The 21,047-nt window shown below is 46.4% G+C and overlaps 1 protein-coding gene across 1 annotated transcript in view; it reads left to right on the top strand.

Moving 5' to 3' along the window:
• The first annotated feature begins 641 nt into the window (after positions 1 to 641).
• CDYL2 (chromodomain protein, Y-like 2) overlaps positions 642 to 21,047 on the top strand; it is a 32,632-nt gene continuing 12,226 nt past the window's right edge. Inside the window, exons 1-2 of the mRNA XM_008591321.1 lie at positions 642 to 911; positions 12,042 to 12,214. Coding sequence (XP_008589543.1) covers positions 642 to 911; positions 12,042 to 12,214 — 443 coding nt within the window. The remainder of the gene's footprint in view (positions 912 to 12,041; positions 12,215 to 21,047) is intronic.

The following is a 21,047-nucleotide window of genomic DNA, read 5'->3' as shown; positions in this document are numbered from 1 at the left end:
GCCAGGGCTCTCTGGCCTTCTGTGAATGCTAATGGGTCAAGCAGAAAAACACAAAGCTGTTGTAATTGATTTGGGAAAAGAGAGGAGAGACATAAGGACCATGCCTCCTTGGCTCCCCCGTCCCTCATCTCAGGGCAGCTCCCAAGGAAGCACCAGGGGTCCCAGAGCCCTGTCTCTGGCTGTCATTTTAAATGGGATAATGCCCATGTAGTGTTTTAGGTCAGTGCTTAGCATACTGTACACGTTGGATAAAGGTTAGCTGCCAGTACTGCTCTTGATAATAACTCTGCATCAGTCACAGGTGCCCATCAATGGAAGGGGCTGCCTCCTTTGGTTCTCAATGGGTTTCTTGTCCCTAGGGAATCCGAGCAAATGTGGATGTGGATAAAGGTTAGCTGCCAGTACTGCTCTTGATAATAACTCTGCATCAGTCACAGGTGCCCACCAATGGAAGGGGCTGCCTCCTTTGGTTCTCAATGGGTTTCTTGTCCCTAGGGAATCCGAGCAAATGTGGATGTTCACAGACTGATGTGTGGGAGACAGGAGTCTGGGACTGTGTGGGGCCCTTCACCAACCCCCCACCCCCCAAACACTGCCGAGCCTTTCCATTGCAAATCCGAACATTCTCTGATCATGCTGTCATGGGACTGTGGCCGTGCAGTTGCTCACTGTATTTATTATCTGCTTTGGAAGGCTCTGCGCTCACCAACGGGGGATTGAACCAGCACAGCCCCGTGAAGAGGAAGCTGGAGGCGGAGAAGGACTACGTCTTTGACAAAAGGCTCAGGTACAGTGTCCGCCAGAACGAGAGCAACTGTCGGTTTCGAGACATTGTTGTGCGGAAGGAAGAGGGGTTCACACACATCCTGCTGTCCAGTCAGACCTCGGATAACAACGCACTGACCCCCGAGGTAAGGGACGCGGCCGGAGCGGCGGGCGGGCGGGGGAGCGCTGTCAGGCCACGGGCCTTCTCAGTCAGAAGGGGACATTTGCTTTCTCCTTCGCTCCTCAGGGAGCTGATGAAAGTGACCAACGTGCGTAAAAACTTGCCTACAGGATGCAATTTGCTAACCACTGTAGTACGTCATCCCACGTGGTCTTTATGACCAGGTAATGCTATTATCCCATCTTACAGATGAAGTCCACAGGGGATGGAGAGATTGGAGAGATTCATTAAAACTGGTGATGGTCACAGACTCGGGGGGAGGCAGAATCAAACATCCTATCTTGAGGTGGTATGTCACTGTGGTTTTTATCTGCATTTCCCTAGTGCTAACATTGTTGAGCATCTCTTCATGAGCTTGTTGGTCATTTGTCTCTCTTCTGTGGATGAATGTCTGTTCATAAAAACTTTGTTTTTCCAGCTAAACTTCATTGTGATCAACATGTCAAATTTCTTTGCTTTAAGAAATGGAATTATCTTCAGTCAGTTTATATATGTACATAAAGACAGAAAGAATGCACATACCATAAATTTTACTGTTTTAAAATGTACAATCAGTAGTTTTAGTATATTCACGGTTGTGTAGCTATCTAATTCCAGAACATTTTCATCACCCAGAAAGGAACCCCACACCCATTAAGAACTCTCTCCCACTCTCTTTTCTCTACTTTCTGTCTCTGTAGACCTGTCTGTTCTGGACAGTTCATATAAATGGAACCATATAACATGCAGTCATTTTTGTCTTGCTTCTTTCACTTAGCATGTTTTCAAAGTTCGTCCCTGTTGTAGCATGTATCTGTACTTCATTCTTTTTTATGGCAAATAATATTCCATTGTATGGATAGGCCACATTTTGTCTATCAGTGTTTCCAGTTAATGGACAGTTGGGTTGTTTCTACTTTTGACTGTTATGAATAATGCTACATACATCCGTGTACAAGTTTTTATGTGAACATGTGTTTTCGGTTTTCTTGGATGTATTCCTAATTCCTAATATAGTTTTCTTGGATCCATTCCAATTTTTGGAGTTGCTGGGTCACATGGTAACTCTATATTTAACTTTTCAAGGATCTACCAAACTGTTTTCCACAGTGGTTGCACCGTCTTACGTTCCCACCAGCGGTGTAGGAGGGTTCCAGCTTCCGCACACCCTCGTCAGCACTCATTACTGTCTGTCTTTCTGATCATGGGTGTGTTAGTAGGTAGGCGGTGGTATGTCACTGTGGTTTTTATCTGCATTTCCCTAGTGCTAACATTGTTGAGCATCTCTTCATGAGCATGTTGGTCATTTGTCTTTCTTCTTTGGACGAATGTCTGTTCATATATCTTTTTTTGTTGTTGTTGTTGAGTTTTAAGCATTCTTTATATATTCTGGATAGTAAGCCTTTATCAGGTATATGATTTGAATATAGTGAAAATGACTATACTACCCAAAGTTATCTACAAATTTAATGCAATCCCCATTAAAATTCCTATGACATTTTTCTCTGACATGGAAAGAACTATACAGTCATTTATCTGGAATAACAAAAGACCACGAATAGCCAAAGCAACGCTGAGCAAAAAAAATAAAGCTGGAGGTATTACTCTACCTGACTTTAAACTATACTACAAAGCTATAATAACCAAAACAGCATGGTATTGGTATAATAACAGAGACTCTGATCAATGGAATAGAATAGAGCACCCTGAAATCAACCCACGCACTTACTGCCATTTGATCTTCGACAAAGGCATTAAGTCTATTCACTGGGGTCGGGACTCCCTCTTCAGCAAAGGGTGCTGGGATAACTGGTTATCCATTTGCAGGAGATTGAAACTAGACCCACATCTCTCACCATTTACTAAAATCAACTCAAAATGGATTAAGGATTTAAATATACACCCTGAAACAATAAAACTTATTAAAGAAAATATAGGAGAAACCCTTCAGCAAATAGGGCTGGGCACAGACTTCATGAATATGACCCCAAAAGCATGGGCAACCAAAGGAAAAATAAACAAATGGGACTATATCAAACTGAAAAGTTTCTGCACAGCAAAAGAAACAATTAACAGAGCTAAAAGACAGCCAACAGAGTGGGAGAAAATATTTGCAAAATACATATCTGACAAAGGACTAATATCCAGAATATATAAGGAACTCAAACAACTTTACAAGGAAAAAACAAGCAACCCAATTAAAAAATGGGCAAAAGAGCTAAGTAAGCATTTCTCTAAAGAAGATATGCAAATGGCCAACAGTCATATGAAAAAATGCTCAACATCACTCAGCATCCGGGAAATGCAAATCAAAACCACACTGAGATACCATCTCACCCCAGTTAGGATGGCTAAAATCCAAAAGACGCTGAACGATAAATGCTGGCGTGGTTGCGGAGAAAAAGGAACTCTCTTACATTGTTGGTGGGAATGCATAATGGTGCAACCCCTATGGAAAATGGTTTGGAGGTTCCTCAAACAGTTGCAGATTGATCTACCATATGACCCAGCTATTTCACTGCTGGGAATATATCCAAAGGAATGGAAATCATCAAGTCGAAGGTATACTTGTTTCCCAATGTTCATTGCAGCACTCTTTACAATAGCCAAGAGTTGGAATCAGCCCAAATGTCCATCATCGGATGAGTGGATACGGAAAATGTGGTATATCTACACAATGGAATACTACTCAGCTATAAAAACGAATGAAATACTCCCATTTGCAACAACATGGATGGACCTTGAAAGAATAATATTAAGTGAAACGAGTCAGGCAGTGAAAAAGAAAAAAAGAAATACTACTTCACTACTTTTTAAAAGCGTGCTTTAAAAAGGCACGGCATTTTCCTTTGATAAATCAAATAAACATGAAGTATCCTGGCTCGTTCTTGTCTCTTCGGAGCAGCTTCTTATGTGAACTGTTGCCTGCTCATCCCAGAAAACGTGTTGTGCTTGACTGAGCTAAGGTGCACCACTCCCAAGCCATGGGCTTGGTTAATTAGGGCTTCCATTCCTAATCAGTGTCAGTCGGTTACAGATGGAAGGAAGATAGAAAAAGTTATTGATCTGGTATTTTCAGCTGTCTCACCCACTGGACTATGTGGGTGAGCTGGCTGACTGGGTAAAGTAGCCCTTGAAGGAAAGATTCTACTGAAAGGAAGAGTCACTATTAGAGAAGGAATACATATTGTGGAGTCTAGCAGACCTGGGTTCAAATCCTGCCTCTACCAATTTACCATTTGTGTTACCTGGGGAAGTTCCTTTGCCTCTCTGAGCTTCCTCAAGAATACAAACGGGGCAGTATCTTCCTTGTGAGATTAGAGGTAATGTATGCAGAGAGGCCCACAGAGTACCTGGCATATATGTGGTATTCAATAAATGTTCCTATCATTGTTAAAATGAAACAGAGGCCATTTATTGGCCATCAGCAGACTCAGCCTTGCTTGTTAATGGAAGAACTGGAAGGGACCCACTTTCATGGTTATAATTAAATTTCTTTTTCTAGTTGTATATGTGACATTGTTTAGACTGGCCTCACAGGCAGAAATTCATACATTACTGGATGCACTAACTAGATTCTGAGGCTAGCAGGTGCACTGTAATATTTCTTCTGTCTGGAATATAGCAGAGAACCAGAAGATGAACAAAAATGCCCCTTAAGGAAAGAGCCAGCAAAACAGATAGCACAGTTTTTGTGATTGAGAGTGCATACCCTTCTCCATTAGAAGAGGACCACAAGCCTTTCATTGGTTCCTGGTTCCTCTCAGCCTCATCAGCAGCACCATCCATGGGATACGCCAGACCTGCAGAGGTCCCCTTTCACAGCCCTCTTGTCATGCCTCCCTGTACCTACACCATCCCCAAGGCCTGTTAAATTTCATTCTTGAATTGCTCTCTAATGCATTAACTTCTCTATTTCCATCATACCTATACAAGTCTAAACTAATAGGCTATTTTCTCTGAACTGTTGTAATAGCTTACTAATAAGTCTGCCGACTCTCACACTTCCTGCCCTTTAATCCATTCTCCATAGGGAAGGCAGAGTGGTCTACTGGCAATGAAACTCTGATCAACTCACCCCTTCTACACATATGCCTGCACACACATATACACACACCCATGCATCTATACACATACATGTACACACATACACATCATCTATACACATGCACACACATACATATACACGTGCATCTGTACATGCACACACACATGCAATCTATATATATACATGCACACGCATATTCACACATATACATCTACACACATGCATTTGTACACATACACACATGCACACACACATATACACACATGCATGTATACACATATACACATACATGCACACACATACACATCTAGTCACACATACACACATATACAAACTTCTTGAGGGGGTAAAGGCCATGCCATTCTCTCTATTCAATAAACATCTGTTAAATTCTGTCACATGAAACGTTCTGGACTAGGTGCTACAAGGGATATAGAGATGAGTAGAGTACTGTTTTAGCTCCTAAGGGATTCTATTAGTTATCTATTGCTATGTAACAAATTGCCCTAAACTTAGCATATTAAAACAACATTATTGTCTCACAGTTGCTATGGGTCAGGAATATGGGTGTGGCTTAGTGGGATGCCTCTGGCTCAGGGTCTCCCCCAAGGCTGCAGTAAGATGTTGGCTGGGGCTGCAGTCATGGGAAGGCTTGACTGGTGGAGGGAGGATCTACTTCCAAGCCCACCCATGTGGTTGTTGGATGGCCTCAGTCCTCATTGGCCAGAGACATCTGTTTCCTGCCATGTGGGCCTCTCCAGAGAGATACTCATGACTTGGTGGCTTGCTTCCCCCAGAGCAAGGGCTCTGAGGAGAGAGATAGCAAGAGAGAATGTCTAAGACAGAAGCCATATTTCTGTAACCCAATCTCCTCTTGAAAGTGACATCTCATTACTTTGGCATATTCTTTCGGTTAGAAGTGAGTGACTAGGTCCAGGCCTCACTCAAGGGTAGGGGTTACAGTAAGGCGTGAATAGCAGGAAGAAGGGATCTACAGGGCCATCTCGGAGGCTTCCCAGGGGTTAAAATCAAATAGGAGGCAGAGTCAGGTGAAGATGCGCACATTCTATGAGAGAGTTTGTCTGAAGCTTCACAACAAGGATTCAAAGCATTTCAGGTGTCAGGAGAAGGGACAATATGCATCTAGTTGGGGATTTTTGAGAAATTCCTCTTGGAGGTGGTTGCATTTGAGATGGGAACGGGGTGACTGTATTTCACCAAGTACAGATGAAGTGCAGAGAACAACCCTGGTTTACTCCTCTTTTACATCAAATTCTAACGAATTTGGTTATCTGGTTCCAAACTCATGGCAGATCAAAATATGGAGGGAATGTGCTCTCTCTAGCAGATGCTAATAGCAGGTGCAAGTGACAGCTAGAAAGCACATACAAGGGCAATAAATTTAAAGGACAGATTTAGGACTTCAAAATGCATAGTGGCCTGGGACTATTTGTTATAGAGTCACACTCTGGGAGCCTCTAAGGGGGATTGATCTGTTATAGGCTGACAGGTGACCATTGAGAAGTAGTTATGTGCATGCAGTATAGCCTGTTTAAGAAGACAAAAGAGTGTGCAGTAATTTTAGAACATTTTACTTTAAATGAATAAGTTTCATTCCAAAATTTGGGGTGCTTCAAGAAGGTGGAACCTCAGCCATCTGTCCAAATTGAATTCTCAGCACTAGAAAGGCAAAAGTAAGGTGTACTAACTAGATATAAGGTTTTAATGAAAAAAATACAGATTGTACTTTTGTTCTATTGAGAAAACACAAATTTACTTTCAATTTAATTCATAAAGGTGGTGCTGCTTTGTTGGTTCTTGTTTTTACTAATTGACAAGTTAAGTGTGGCCCCAGCCGGAGAGGCTGTCTCTGAGTCATGTGTAGGATTGCAGTTCATCTCTTTACAGCAGGGCTTTCTTTATTTCCCTTTCGGAGAAATAGAGTTCATGTATAGGTGAGAGTGTGTCTATTTCTGGAGGCAGATAGATTAAAGGACCCGCAAGATAGTGGCCTGTTAGCTTTTTGATTTGATGTTCAAAATGAATATCTGTGGCTTATACCCTGTTAGGGTGGAAAGTGCTTCTCCCGTCCTTCCAACAGAGCACAGGCTTGGAGATTCTCAGTTCAGATTGATATCTGATCCTATTTTTTCCACTAAAATCTGTACATTTATTTAAGTCATCCTACAGCTTGGAGAAGTAGAACATAAAGGGGTGTTGGTGGGAGATTTGAATCGTGGTCCTGCCTCTTACTGCTGGTGTGTCCTTGGGCAAATTTCTTCACCTTTCCGAGCCTTCATGGCTTCATTTGCAAATTGGGATACCATTCCTCACCTTACAAGATTTTTGTTTGGAATGAAACATTATGTGGCAATGACCTGATGTAATCCCTGGGACTTTTAGGTGCTTAATAAATGGGGTTTCTTTCAGAAGTATAATTTAAAAATAATGCTGTGATAACATCTCCCCTCATACCCTAGGATTATGCCCATTGAATCATGAATAATGATCTTTTAAAAGCCTATTCATTCACTGTCTGCTCTATTAGACTGTAAGCCCTATCTGGGCAAGTGCCATTCCTCATTTTCTATTACCATGTGCTTTTTGCAGTTATTTTTTCTCTTTTCCTAACTTCTATTGGATTGAGTGATTGAGCTTTCTTATTTTATCCCCCTTCCGCTCATTGTTATTCATGTATTTTTAAGAAGTTATCCTTTTAAGAAGTATGTACACATAGCAAAGTCTGAGTGTAATCATTACCTCCACACCACTCCTAAACATATAACCTTGACGTGCTCTAACTCTAGGTATTCCTCCTCCATCTTATACAATATTATTGCCTAGTACTACAGTCCTACCTTGCACAAACCCCTACCCTCAAATTAGTCAGTATCAGTGTTATGATTTTTATGGTCAGTTCTTATTTTGATTTCTCAACACAGTCATCAGTTTCTTTGCTGGCTATCATTCCTTGCACCTCAGTTTTTCTTTCTGAATATTGTTGTCTTGTTGAAGTACATCCTTTTTTAGTTGTTTTAGTGAAGGTCTAAGATGGTAACCATTCATGTCCTGAAAATGCCTATTTTTTACTCTTGCTTTTGCTGGGTAAAGAGTTTGCCTGACAGTTATTTTCCTTAGCACCTGGAAAATCTTATTCCTTTCCTTCTGGCATTTATTTCTGCTATTTAGAGTTATGCCTCCAGTCAAATGTTTGCCCTTTGTAGGTAAGCTTTCTCTTGCCTCTGGATATACTTAAAGTTTTGTTTTGTCTTTGATGTGCTGGAGTTTAAATATGGTAATTCTAGGCATGCATTTATTGTTATTTCTTTTTCTTAGCTTATTAGTCATATGTATCCTTTCCTCTCTTTGATTATTTTAAACATCCTTATATTACAGTCTCTTTTATCTCATTCAATTACTTGAAGTTACATTATGTAATCTTCCTGCTAGTGTGTCGACTTGTGTTTTTTCAAGTGTTTTGTAATTTTTTATTGTGAGCTCACCTGCAGCAGGGATTACTTTCCTGTATAATTCTCATGCAGTCTGAGTTGCAGATTCTCTCCAGAGTACTTTGGCATTAATTTCTATAAGATATCTCAGGGATATCACTAGCCCGTGTCTAATTTCCATATTAATTTTTTTTTTTCTAACTTGGTGATTTCTAGGGATTACTTTCCTGTATAATTCTCATGCAGTCTGAGTTGCAGATTCTCTCCAGAGTACTTTTGCATTAATTTCTATAAGATATCTCAGGGATATCACTAGCCCGTGTCTAATTTCCATATTAATTTTTTTTTTTCTAACTTGGTGATTTCTCCCTTCTGTGGGCATGGTAACTTGGAACTTCAAAACCACATACAGGGCAGGCTTGGAGTTTTAAGTTCTTTTGGGAGATTTTTCCTACAGCAGAGATAAATTATTTGTTTGAGCAGCTTGTTCTGACTGTGGCATGGAGAACAGGTGGCAGTTAGGCTAGAGGGGCTGTGCTCTTTCATCCTGGCCACACTGCTGTGAATCACCATGAATGCCCAGGTTCCCAAGAGAAATTGTGTAGGCAGAATGGACGGTGTCTTCTGCAGGAGTGTGATTGGAAGGAGTCAGAAAGTGTGACTGCATGTGATAGGTTCAGCCAGTGCCCAAACTTTGAGCTTCTGGATGATGCTTTGGCCTCTGCACCCAGCCTATATGTGGCAGGAGCTCAGCTTTGGGCCCTGGCTCCATCATAAAATTCACAGTTTGGGAGGGGAGAAGGGTCTGCTTTTTCCTGTGCACCACAGAGCTCATTCATTGCTGCTCCATAGCCAGATGGCTGTCACATGGAAGGCTTTAGATGAAAGGTCCATGACACTTGTAGAGGCAGCCCAGCCTGTGGATAAGGATGAGGACCCCAGAGCACAACTTCCTGACTCCAGGTCCAGCTCCACCATTTCCCTGCAAACCTGTCAAACTCACAGTGCTTGAATTTCCACATTAGTAAAATGTGGCTTGAACAAAAGTGACTCGCTCATGAGGCTAAGCAAGTTCATATTTTAAAGCAGCACTTCTCAAACCATGACATGCCTGTCAACCACCTTGGGGGTCTTGTGAAAATGAAGAATCTCCTTCTGCAGGTCTGGGATGGGGCTAAGATGCTGCATTTCTAGCCAGCTCCCAGGCAGAGTGAGCTGCTGGTCTAACGGCCACCCCTCGAACAGCGAGGTTTGAAGGCTCTTAGGGCAGAGCCTGATATATAGCAAATGTTCTGTAGGGTCAGTCTATAAAAGGTGACACCTCGTGGGGCTTTGTGCCAGGCACTGGGCTAAGAACTTTACATACATCTTGTTTGTGGGTCAGCTTAATCTGTGAGGTTGCTCTGAATTTTATAGACAGGGAGATCAGGAGAGGCTAAGGATTCCCCCAGGATCACCCCAAGCAGTGAGGGATGGAAGTGGGGCTCGTGCTCAGCTGTAGCCCCAGAGGCCCAGGTCCCATAAACAACACACTGAACCATCTCAGGGGGAAACTCTGAGCCAGCCAATCTGTTAGCCCTGGCTTTGTCATTTACTGATTGCATTGCCTTGAGAAAGTCACCTTTCTCTCTAGGCCTCAGTTTCCCCCTCTGTAAAATGGAGTAATAATAACACTCACCTCCCAGAGGGGTTGGGGTCAACACACTCATAGGCGAGTGCTCTGTCACGGTCAGGCTGGTCCAAAAATGGCTCCTTGTGTGATGCAGGAGATGGGTGGCCCTACTTACTGCATGATTTTGAAGGGCATCAAAGCAATTAGCCTTCATTGTGTGCAAACTTTTAAGTCTCCTAAATAGTTTTCACAGGTGCCTTTCAAGATGGCCCCGTAAAATCTTCCATGTGCGTGAGAAAGCAGCCTGGCCAATTTTCTTCTGAGGTTGGGGGAAAGGGCTATGGGAGAGTTACTATGTCATTAAACAAGCAGTTGTTGAGTGCTCATTGTATACCAGGCACTGTGCAAGACTCCGAGAACATGGTGGGGAGTAAGATGTCATTCCTAAATGTCATTATTAAATCACAGTCAAGCAGAGGCAAACAAGTAAAAGGCAGGGAACAGACAAGCAGATATAACAGGGGAATGTATAAATGAAGGAAACCAATGGGGTAGAGAGGAAGGGAGAATAGGGGGGCCTGTTTTTGGATGGGGGGTTCATGAATCAAGGAGACAGGCCAACCCCTTGAAGGTGGGAGAAGAGTGTGTACCAAGACCATTAGGTAGACATGCAAGATGTTCAGAAGACTGAGGGGTTGTGAATGGGGGCGTTGGGCCCTCCTAGCTGCTCCTGCACTGTCTGTCCCCGCTTGGGTGTGTCCCTTGCTCTGGAGCTGACTTCCCCCCTTTTCCATGCATAGGAGGCCATGGCTGGACAGTGGGGATCTGCAGTAGCTAAGTGCATAGACTGGGTATTGTTGTGACCGGGGTTTGAATCCACCTGCAACACTTACCAATTGCATGGCCTTAGACTGGTGTCTTAACCACTCCAAGCCTCTGTTCCATGGTCTGTGGATGGGAGTAAGAATAGTGCCCACCTGTGTGTTGCTGGGAGGCTGTGACACATCTGGCAGGGCACCTGGCCTGCAGTACATATTCACTGCTAAGGCAGCACTTGTTACTCCTACTGCTCAACTGGAAAACCTGTATCTGTCCCCCAGTAGTGCTCCCCTCTCAAGACAAGATCCCAGAGCCCTAACAATATACAGGGCATTCATGCAGGAAATAAGAGAATCTTGCCCCATGATGGCAGGCTGGCCAACACAGTTCCTCCTTGTCAGATGTCACCTTTAGGGGCAAGAAGAGGAGGAACAAAATGCTCTTGATCCAGAATTCACCATACCTGCCTGGAATGTGATCCTGCAGGTGACCATAGAATATTCTTCCCTTTCATTTATTCTTTACTATAGCCCTTGCAAGTGGGTACTATGATCCCTTACGTATAGATGAGGAAATTAAGTATAACCAGCATGTCTCAGGTCCCATGGCTAGTGAGTCGGAGAGCCAGAATTTGGACTAGGGTTTCTAATTCCAGTAGGACTTTGCACCCAGGTCTGGGTCTGATGCCAGAGTCCACTTACCATGTGCCTCCTGCGAGCCACACAAGGGTCCTAGCTGAATTAAGGATGAACAAGAGTAGAGTTAAGCTGAGCCATCTAGAAATGCCTAGGTTGTGCATAGGACTGTTTGTCCACACCTTGTAAAGGGATCAACAAGCAAATGCCAGAAGATTTGCAGAGATTGACCAGGGATTTCATGACTCCAAGCCAGTCTTCCAGATCTGAAGCCAGGGACCACACTATTTCCTTACTCTAGCACTCGTTTGCCTGGTTTGGGGAAGACCCTGGAAATCTTTGGTTTAGATAAGTGTTTCTTTCTTTCTTTCTTTTTTTTTTTTTTTTTTTTTTGGTCTGTGCTTGTATTCAGGGGAGACTCCTTGCACAGGCAGAAGCAGATTTGCTGGCCTCTACCCTCAAGGGGTGAGGCCTCTGGCTGGCTTGCAGTCTGAAAGCCCCAGGTTTACAGCATAGACACATAACATCCCTGCAAATTCATCTCTGCCTGCAGATCATGAAGGAAGTCCGGCGAGCACTCTGCAATGCAGCCACAGACGACAGCAAACTGCTGCTCCTCAGCGCCGTGGGGAGTGTGTTCTGCAGTGGCCTGGATTATTCCTACCTAATTGGCCGGTTGTCCAGTGACCGGCGAAAGGAGAGTACTCGGATTGCAGAAGCCATCAGGTGAGACACTGTTCAGACACTGTGGGGTCCTGCTGTGGCTTGAATGTCCCTTCAGGCTCCTGTTGGAACTTAACCCCAATTTGGTGGTGGAAGGTGGAACCTTTAGGAAGTGATTGGGTCATGAGGACTGTGTCCTCGTGAATGGATTGACCCACTCATGGAGCAGTGGGTTGATAGTTTAATGGGTTGTCATGGGCATGGAACTGCTGTCTTTATAAGGAGAGCAAATGAGAAGGTTAGCTGTCCTGCTCATGCCATTCTATTGCCATTTGATACTCTGGTTGCCATAGAGCCCTGTAGAGAGTTCCCACCCAGAAGAAGGCCCTCACCAGATGTGTCCCCTGGACTTTGGACTTCCCAGCCTCCAAAACTGTAGGAAGTCAATTTTATTTCTTTATAAATTACCCAGTTTCAGGTATTGTGTTATAAATAAGAAAAATGGATTAATACAGTTCTTGCCTAGGATTCCCAAATTTAGCAAGTAAAAATACAGGCTGCTCAGTTAAATTTGAATTTCAAATGACAAAGAATTTTATTTTTAGTATAAGTATAGCCTATGCAATATTTGGGACATACTTATATTAAAAACTTATTGGTTGTTTGTCTGAAATTCAAATTTTAATTGGGCATCCTGTATTTTATTTGCAACCCGAGGCCTGCCAAAATTTGGGATGCTTTGCTCTCCAGGTTGGAGCTCACTGTCATTCTTGTGGACAAAAAGAGATTTTATTTCCTATTAAGGCCTGTGTCTGGTAATGCCCAGGTATTGTCCACACTACTCTTGCCCTCTGCCTGGTGGTGGGATTCTTTGGTTGTCTGGATGTATCTGTGCCCCTGAGCTGACATGGTTTAGTAATGGGGAGGATGAGGAAGGGGTTATCTGAGCAGCTGTGCACTTGCAGACCCAATGGGGTGGGGTGTATTGTCCCCTCTTCTATTGCCATTGGGGCAAAAGTTGGGAACCTGGGAGTAACATCCAGTTCCAACAACCAGTGTCCCTTTTCAACCACTGGAGAGTAGTTATTTCCCCATTCTTTACAGATACATCAAAGGCAAGTGAGTGTGATTTCTAGCCAGGGTTGTTTAGCTGGTTTACAGCTGTCACTCGTGGTCCACTCTGGGAGGGGCACACATGCTTGCTCTCGCTCCTTGCTTAGGAAACAGACAACAGGCACAGTTCAGTCATGGCCCCTGGTCTCACGAGAAGGAACACATTCCATGTGGTGCCATGGAGCCTCAGGGCACATGTGGGAGATTTGCCAGGGCCTCCAATCTCACTGCTCTGTGGCAGCATGACACAGAGGCTGATTACCATGTGGCTGCCTACGGAGGGACTTTGAGGGGATGCTGCGTTTCTGAGGGGTGATGCTATGATGCTGTTGTGTGAGGAATTCTGAATCCCTCTTCAGGGGGAGGCCCCCATTGCAGTCTCTGCTCCACAGCACCTGGGTGCTTCCTGTTGCTGAATTTTTGCCTAAAAAGCTTGAACACTGTCGTTTGAAAAGGCGTCATGGTTTCATGCTGCACCCAAGCTTCTACGTGCAGCCCAGCCCTGGCTGTGTGCATGCAGTTTGTTCTTTGCTTGGTTTCAACTGTGTCTTCTTACTACCACCCTTTCATGTGTCGAGGGGAGCAGCAGGATCACACCCAGTGGGCCTCCCTCATCATTTGTGGGGCCACCAGAACCCCCCTCAGAAAACCAAATGCCCATCTCTGTGACCCATGGAAAGCCTTGATCATAGTCTTCAACTGGCTTATGAATTCCAGTGGGGACATTCGCTGTATTTCCAGAAGCCCAGGGAAACCTGTTTGATGTAGCCCCCAGTTTCCACTCCATGCACACACAGCTCATTAGGATGCAAACCCCTTGTACTGGGTTGAATCGTTGCGCCCCAAAAGATTTGTCCATGTCCTAATCCCTGGAACTTGTGAATGTGACCTTATATGGAAAAAGGGTCTTTGCAGATATAATGAAGTTCAGAATCCTGAGTTGAGATCATCCTGGATTAGAGTGGGCCCCAAATCCAAGGCGACCTGCCTTTATGAGAGAAGAGGAGACACAGACAGAGAAGGTGGTGTGACAGTACAGGCAAAGATCAGAGTGACTCAGCTACAAGCCAAGGATTGCCAGCAGCCCCCAGAAGCTGGGAGAGAGGCCTGGAGCAGATTCTCCCTCAGAACCTCCAGAAGGAACCAGCCCTGCTGACACCTAGACTTTGGACTTCTGGTCTCCAGAACTAAGGGAGAGTACCTTTCTGTTGTTTTAAGCCACCAAGTTTGCAGTAATCGTTCCAGCAGCCCTAGGAAACTCATACAGTCCTGAAGGAAATTATTAGCACCTCAGAAAGGCCATCATGGCCTATTCCAGCATCCTGTAGGTCTGTTCCTTCCAGGGTCTGCTGTCTGTATCTGCTGGGTGGGATATGTTAACAGATGATCTCTAATAGCTGCAGGGAAGGCGTGACTCCCCGGTTAGTGTTGGGTTGGCAGCAGTAAGACCTGCCCAGCGTGGGGGTCGGGGCGGGGGAGGGGAGCGCCAGCACATGCAGAGATGAGGATTTGCAGCTAGGTCACTGCAGGGATGGAACCTGGACAGAAAGAGGGTACCCAAGGGCTCCTGACTTGTGGTGGCCTTCCCCAGAGCCCCTATCTACCTCGTTCCTGCAGCTTTTCACCGCCAGTGTCTCTAGTGAGAGCAGCGTCTCCCTGGCCTGTCCCTGTACCTGTATGAGGTATCTTAGATCTGTCTAAGCTGAGGGGCAGAACCTCTTCTCCTGTCCCCCATAGCCTCTACCTGTGGGGGTCGTGAGGGTGATAGCCATGCCTCTCCAGACTCTTGAGAACCNCCTTTAGGAAGTGATTGGGTCATGAGGACTGTGTCCTCGTGAATGGATTGACCCACTCATGTAGCAGTGGGTTGATAGTTTAATGGGTTGTCATGGGCATGGAACTGCTGTCTTTATAAGGAGAGCAAATGAGAAGGTTAGTTGTCCTGCTCATGCCATAGAGCCCTGTAGAGAGTTCCCACCCAGAAGAAGGCCCTCACCAGATGTGTCCCCTGGACTTTGGACTTCCCAGCCTCCAAAACTGTAGGAAGTCAATTTTATTTCTTTATAAATTACCCAGTTTCAGGTATTGTGTTATAAATAAGAAAAATGGATTAATATAGGTCTTGCCTAGGATTCCCAAATTTAGCAAGTAAAAATACAGGCTGCTCAGTTAAATTTGAATTTTAAATGACAAAGAATTTTATTTTTAGTATAAGTATAGCCTATGCAATATTTGGGACATACTTATATTAAAAACTTATTGGTTGTTTATCTGAAATTCAAATTTTTTTTTTTTTTTCATGTCCGGCAACGGACTGCAATCCTCAGTGTCGCGCCCGTACCGGACCGGGACCGGCAACGGGATCACAACCCTTGGCGCTGCGCCCGCCCCTCGCTCAGCCAGTGAGCGGGAACCGGTCTGTATGTGGGATCCGAACCCTCGATGGGAGCGCAGCCGCGCTTCCCAAGCGGCGCACTGTAGCAGTGCGTCACCAGGCCGGCCCCTGAAATTCAAATTTTAATTGGGCATCCTGTATTTTATTTGCAACCCGAGGCCTGCCAAAATTTGGGATGCTTTGCTCTCCAGGTTGGAGCTCACTGTCATTCTTGTGGACAAAAAGAGATTTTATTTCCTATTAAGGCCTGTGTCTGGTAATGCCCAGGTATTGTCCACACTACTCTTGCCCTCTGCCTGGTGGTGGGATTCTTTGGTTGTCTGGATGTATCTGTGCCCCTGAGCTGACATGGTTTAGTAATGGGGAGGATGAGGAAGGGGTTATCTGAGCAGCTGTGCACTTGCAGACCCAATGGGGTGGGGTGTATTGTCCCCTCTTCTATTGCCATTGGGGCAAAAGTTGGGAACCTGGGAGTAACATCCAGTTCCAACAACCAGTGTCCCTTTTCAACCACTGGAGAGTAGTTATTTCCCCATTCTTTACAGATACATCAAAGGCAAGTGAGTGTGATTTCTAGCCAGGGTTGTTTAGCTGGTTTACAGCTGTCACTCGTGGTCCACTCTGGGAGGGGCACACATGCTTGCTCTCGCTCCTTGCTTAGGAAACAGACAACAGGCACAGTTCAGTCATGGCCCCTGGTCTCACGAGAAGGAACACATTCCATGTGGTGCCATGGAGCCTCAGGGCACATGTGGGAGATTTGCCAGGGCCTCCAATCTCACTGCTCTGTGGCAGCATGACACAGAGGCTGATTACCATGTGGCTGCCTACGGAGGGACTTTGAGGGGATGCTGCGTTTCTGAGGGGTGATGCTATGATGCTGTTGTGTGAGGAATTCTGAATCCCTCTTCAGGGGGAGGCCCCCATTGCAGTCTCTGCTCCACAGCACCTGGGTGCTTCCTGTTGCTGAATTTTTGCCTAAAAAGCTTGAACACTGTCGTTTGAAAAGGCGTCATGGTTTCATGCTGCACCCAAGCTTCTACGTGCAGCCCAGCCCTGGCTGTGTGCATGCAGTTTGTTCTTTGCTTGGTTTCAACTGTGTCTTCTTACTACCACCCTTTCATGTGTCGAGGGGAGCAGCAGGATCACACCCAGTGGGCCTCCCTCATCATTTGTGGGGCCACCAGAACCCCCCTCAGAAAACCAAATGCCCATCTCTGTGACCCATGGAAAGCCTTGATCATAGTCTTCAACTGGCTTATGAATTCCAGTGGGGACATTCGCTGTATTTCCAGAAGCCCAGGGAAACCTGTTTGATGTAGCCCCCAGTTTCCACTCCATGCACACACAGCTCATTAGGATGCAAACCCCTTGTACTGGGTTGAATCGTTGCGCCCCAAAAGATTTGTCCATGTCCTAATCCCTGGAACTTGTGAATGTGACCTTATATGGAAAAAGGGTCTTTGCAGATATAATGAAGTTCAGAATCCTGAGTTGAGATCATCCTGGATTAGAGTGGGCCCCAAATCCAAGGCGACCTGCCTTTATGAGAGAAGAGGAGACACAGACAGAGAAGGTGGTGTGACAGTACAGGCAAAGATCAGAGTGACTCAGCTACAAGCCAAGGATTGCCAGCAGCCCCCAGAAGCTGGGAGAGAGGCCTGGAGCAGATTCTCCCTCAGAACCTCCAGAAGGAACCAGCCCTGCTGACACCTAGACTTTGGACTTCTGGTCTCCAGAACTAAGGGAGAGTACCTTTCTGTTGTTTTAAGCCACCAAGTTTGCAGTAATCGTTCCAGCAGCCCTAGGAAACTCATACAGTCCTGAAGGAAATTATTAGCACCTCAGAAAGGCCATCATGGCCTATTCCAGCATCCTGTAGGTCTGTTCCTTCCAGGGTCTGCTGTCTGTATCTGCTGGGTGGGATATGTTAACAGATGATCTCTAATAGCTGCAGGGAAGGCGTGACTCCCCGGTTAGTGTTGGGTTGGCAGCAGTAAGACCTGCCCAGCGTGGGGGTCGGGGCGGGGGAGGGGAGCGCCAGCACATGCAGAGATGAGGATTTGCAGCTAGGTCACTGCAGGGATGGAACCTGGACAGAAAGAGGGTACCCAAGGGCTCCTAACTTGTGGTGGCCTTCCCCAGAGCCCCCATCTACCTCGTTCCTGCAGCTTTTCACCACCAGTGTCTCTAGTGAGAGCAGCGTCTCCCTGGCCTGTCCCTGTACCTGTATGAGGTATCTTAGATCTATCTAAGCTGAGGGGCAGAACCTCTTCTCCTGTCCCCCGTAGCCTCTACCTGTGGGGGTCGTGAGGGTGATAGCCATGCCTCTCCAGACTCTTGAGAACCAAATCAATGGAGAAGGAGCTGTCAGAGGCAGATGGGGATGAAAAGCCATAGGAAGCTGGTGTGGAGAACACGGCCAGGGCCTGGGCCCCAAACTGGCTTCCGACTTAGAGGTTCCAAATGCGAGGAGATGCTGAGTGCTTCAACCCAACCTCGGAGAAATGCGGCCCGTGGAATTCAGACATGTGCCATCTCAGGGGCAGATCAGAGGGCAAAACAGGACAGCCAAGGGAATTCTTCCCGATGCTTCAGGGGGAGCAGAAATTGCTAGCTTACAAGCTTGCAGGGCGACAGGAATGGGAGAGGGTATGTCCCCTGGACCACTGGTTCTCAGCTCCAATAGCACAGAGAGGCACAGGGAGCATTTCCAAATCCAGATGCCTGGAAGCACCCCCAGGAGATTCTGAGTTAACCAGGCTGGGGTGGGGCCAGGGCATCTTTTGTTTTAAGGTTCCCCAGTGATTCTGAAGAGCAGCCAGGGTGAGCAGCCTGCCCAGGGCTCCCTAGAGGCTTCCACACTGCTGACTGAGAGCCGTGAAAGTGTTTTCACAGCAGGTAGAGTAGGTGGTTTTCAGGAGAAGAGTGTGAAGGAGGTGATAGAGGCACAAGGAGGGGCAAGAGCATCCAGGGGGCTGGAGGGAGGCGCGGGCACGACAGCGTGCAGAGAAGCGTGTCCGTGGGGTCAGAAAGAGCCTTGGCTCGTCCATCAAATGCACTCCTGTAGGGAGTCTCCAGCTTACCAACTCTGGGTTGCTCCCTTGGAGAACCTGCTCTACAGTAGGGGGCATCACGTGTTTTGCAGAGAACGTTTGAGGATTTCCAGAGAAGCACCCTGAGAGAAGGGCACTGTCACTGAAAGGAGTTTGGTTCATGCTGCAAGTTCTGTCCCCACTCCTGCAGGTTTTCCAAGAGTTTAACCTATTCATGGGCTGAGAAGTCTCCTGTGGAAGTACTTTGCTCAGGGTTTTTAGGGCTGGAGCATCTTTCGCACATAGAACTGCCTCCATCTCCATGTAACCTCTGGCATCCCTTGCAGTTCTCTTAGGACATGCTCTTGGCAGGGCTGACTGACCCCAGGAACCAGGCATGCCGCGTGGCCCGGCACTCCCTGAGCCATGCTCCTTGTCCTCGCCTAAAGAAATCCTGCACACACGAGTGGGGCATCATGTTCACTCTGCAAGTGTTTGATGAATGCACTAGTGGATGTGGGAAGAGCTCAGATGATTCATTCAGCAGAAGCCTCTATCCATTGGCAGGACCCTTCCTGCAAGAGAAGCTGTCCTCACCTGAACAGGTGACATGATGGCTGGTTGCAGCACAGTACTGAGTAAGGCAACGTGGGACAGCAGCTGCCTGAGCTCAAACCATCTTCCATGCTCACTAGTGGTGCAGATTTGGGCATGTCACTGACCTCTCTAAGCCTATTAGCTCATCTGGAAAATGGGAACAGTTGCAGTGGTGGTCTGGCCTCGCTGGTAAGTTGCTAGGATGAAGAGTAATAAGATACACCATGTGAAATACCTGGGCTATTCCTGGAACATGACAAGCACTTAGAATAGGTTGTAAAGAATTATTATTGCTGTTGTTGCTGCAGCTGCTACTTCTGGCCACGAGTTCCAGCTAAGCTGAGTCTATGAAGTGGGATCCTAGAGACCCCTGTGGGGGCCAAGTACCCGGGAGGCACTGGCTGACTTGGCTCTGAGCTTTGGCAGTAGGAGGGCTGCCTTCCATGGCTCTGATTAAAGGGAATGGGTAACTGAGTCACAAAAGAAAAACCAATTGTTCCAGGTGAAATACAGACATCCCTGTGAGCAGAATTTTGCTTCTGAGTCTCCTTTAGGCTGGGAGAATGGCTCACAGACCACTCTGAGAATCGAATGAAAGCCAGGCCCACTGCCCCCACCAGCGGATGCACTACCCATGATAACAGCAGCAGGGGTTTCTTGCTGTCTTTGTGCAGGGCACTGTGCTAGTGCACCTGGTGCATTGTCTCATTTCACTCTCATTCAGTCCTGTGGGGAGATGTCATTGATGTTTCCATTTTACAGAGGGAGAAAATGAGGCTCCAGTGACCGGGTGGCTTGCCCAAGGTCTCAGTACTAGTCAGGACAGAGTTGAGATTTGACCTCAAGCCTTTCAGACTCTGAAGCTCCTGCTCCTTCTGCCTCATCAGAGCAGACCAGCAGCCTGGTCAGGCAGAAGCCCCCAGGCTTGGGTTGAGCAGGGGAGGCTGTGGGGCCAGGCAAGATGTCCAGCTTCCATGCAGCCCTGCCGCCTCGCAGTCAGGATCAGATATCTGAGCCGCAGGTCTGTAATTCAATATCCTGTTTGCTGTTTGGCTCCTGCATCCACCAGACCTTGTGACAGAGATCTACCGCCTGAGATGAAGAAAAAGGATGGGAGGTGGTCTCCGTATCACAGTTTTATACTAAGGAAATGAAATGAGAGGCAGGTTGGAATGAAACAGGAGGGTTGGGGGCATCCTGTATCTCTGCCTGCTTGGTCCCCTTCACCCTCCCCAGCGGTCCCTGATGCTCTTGCACAGAGCTCAGGTTGGAAACCACAGAGTGAAAGGTTTTGGAAGGTCATGAGAGCTGCAGTTGATTCCTGAAGGGCTGTCATGTGGATGACATGGCCGAGGTCATGGGAATATCAGAGAGACCGACACAAGGTCCACAGCAGGGAAGTGTCTCGATAGGCATGGCCCTGCTCTTACTGAAAATGTTCTGCAAGGTGGGATAATGCATCCTCAGGATGTTAGGGAGGGAATTCAGCACCTAGTGGAAGATTTGGCATGATGAGTCTTAACGTCCTTCCAACTCTGAGACCCAAGATTCTGAAATTGTATGAGAGCCCTCAGGAATGGGATGTCTGATGAAAATCACCTAAACCCAGGGATTCCATGGATCCTACAAAGAAGCCCCATATTCCCTACAGATTCCAAATTGCATTTGGTAAATAGCACTGTCAAAAGCCAGTGACCTGGGCCGGCCCGGTGGCGCACTGGAGAGTGCGCCGCTTGGGAGTGTGGCGGCACTCCCG

The sequence above is a fragment of the Galeopterus variegatus genome, unplaced genomic scaffold (assembly GCF_000696425.1).
Source record: "Galeopterus variegatus unplaced genomic scaffold, G_variegatus-3.0.2 Scaffold6833, whole genome shotgun sequence".
Lineage (NCBI taxonomy): Eukaryota > Metazoa > Chordata > Mammalia > Dermoptera > Cynocephalidae > Galeopterus > Galeopterus variegatus.
This window is presented reverse-complemented; position numbering and strand designations above follow the sequence as displayed.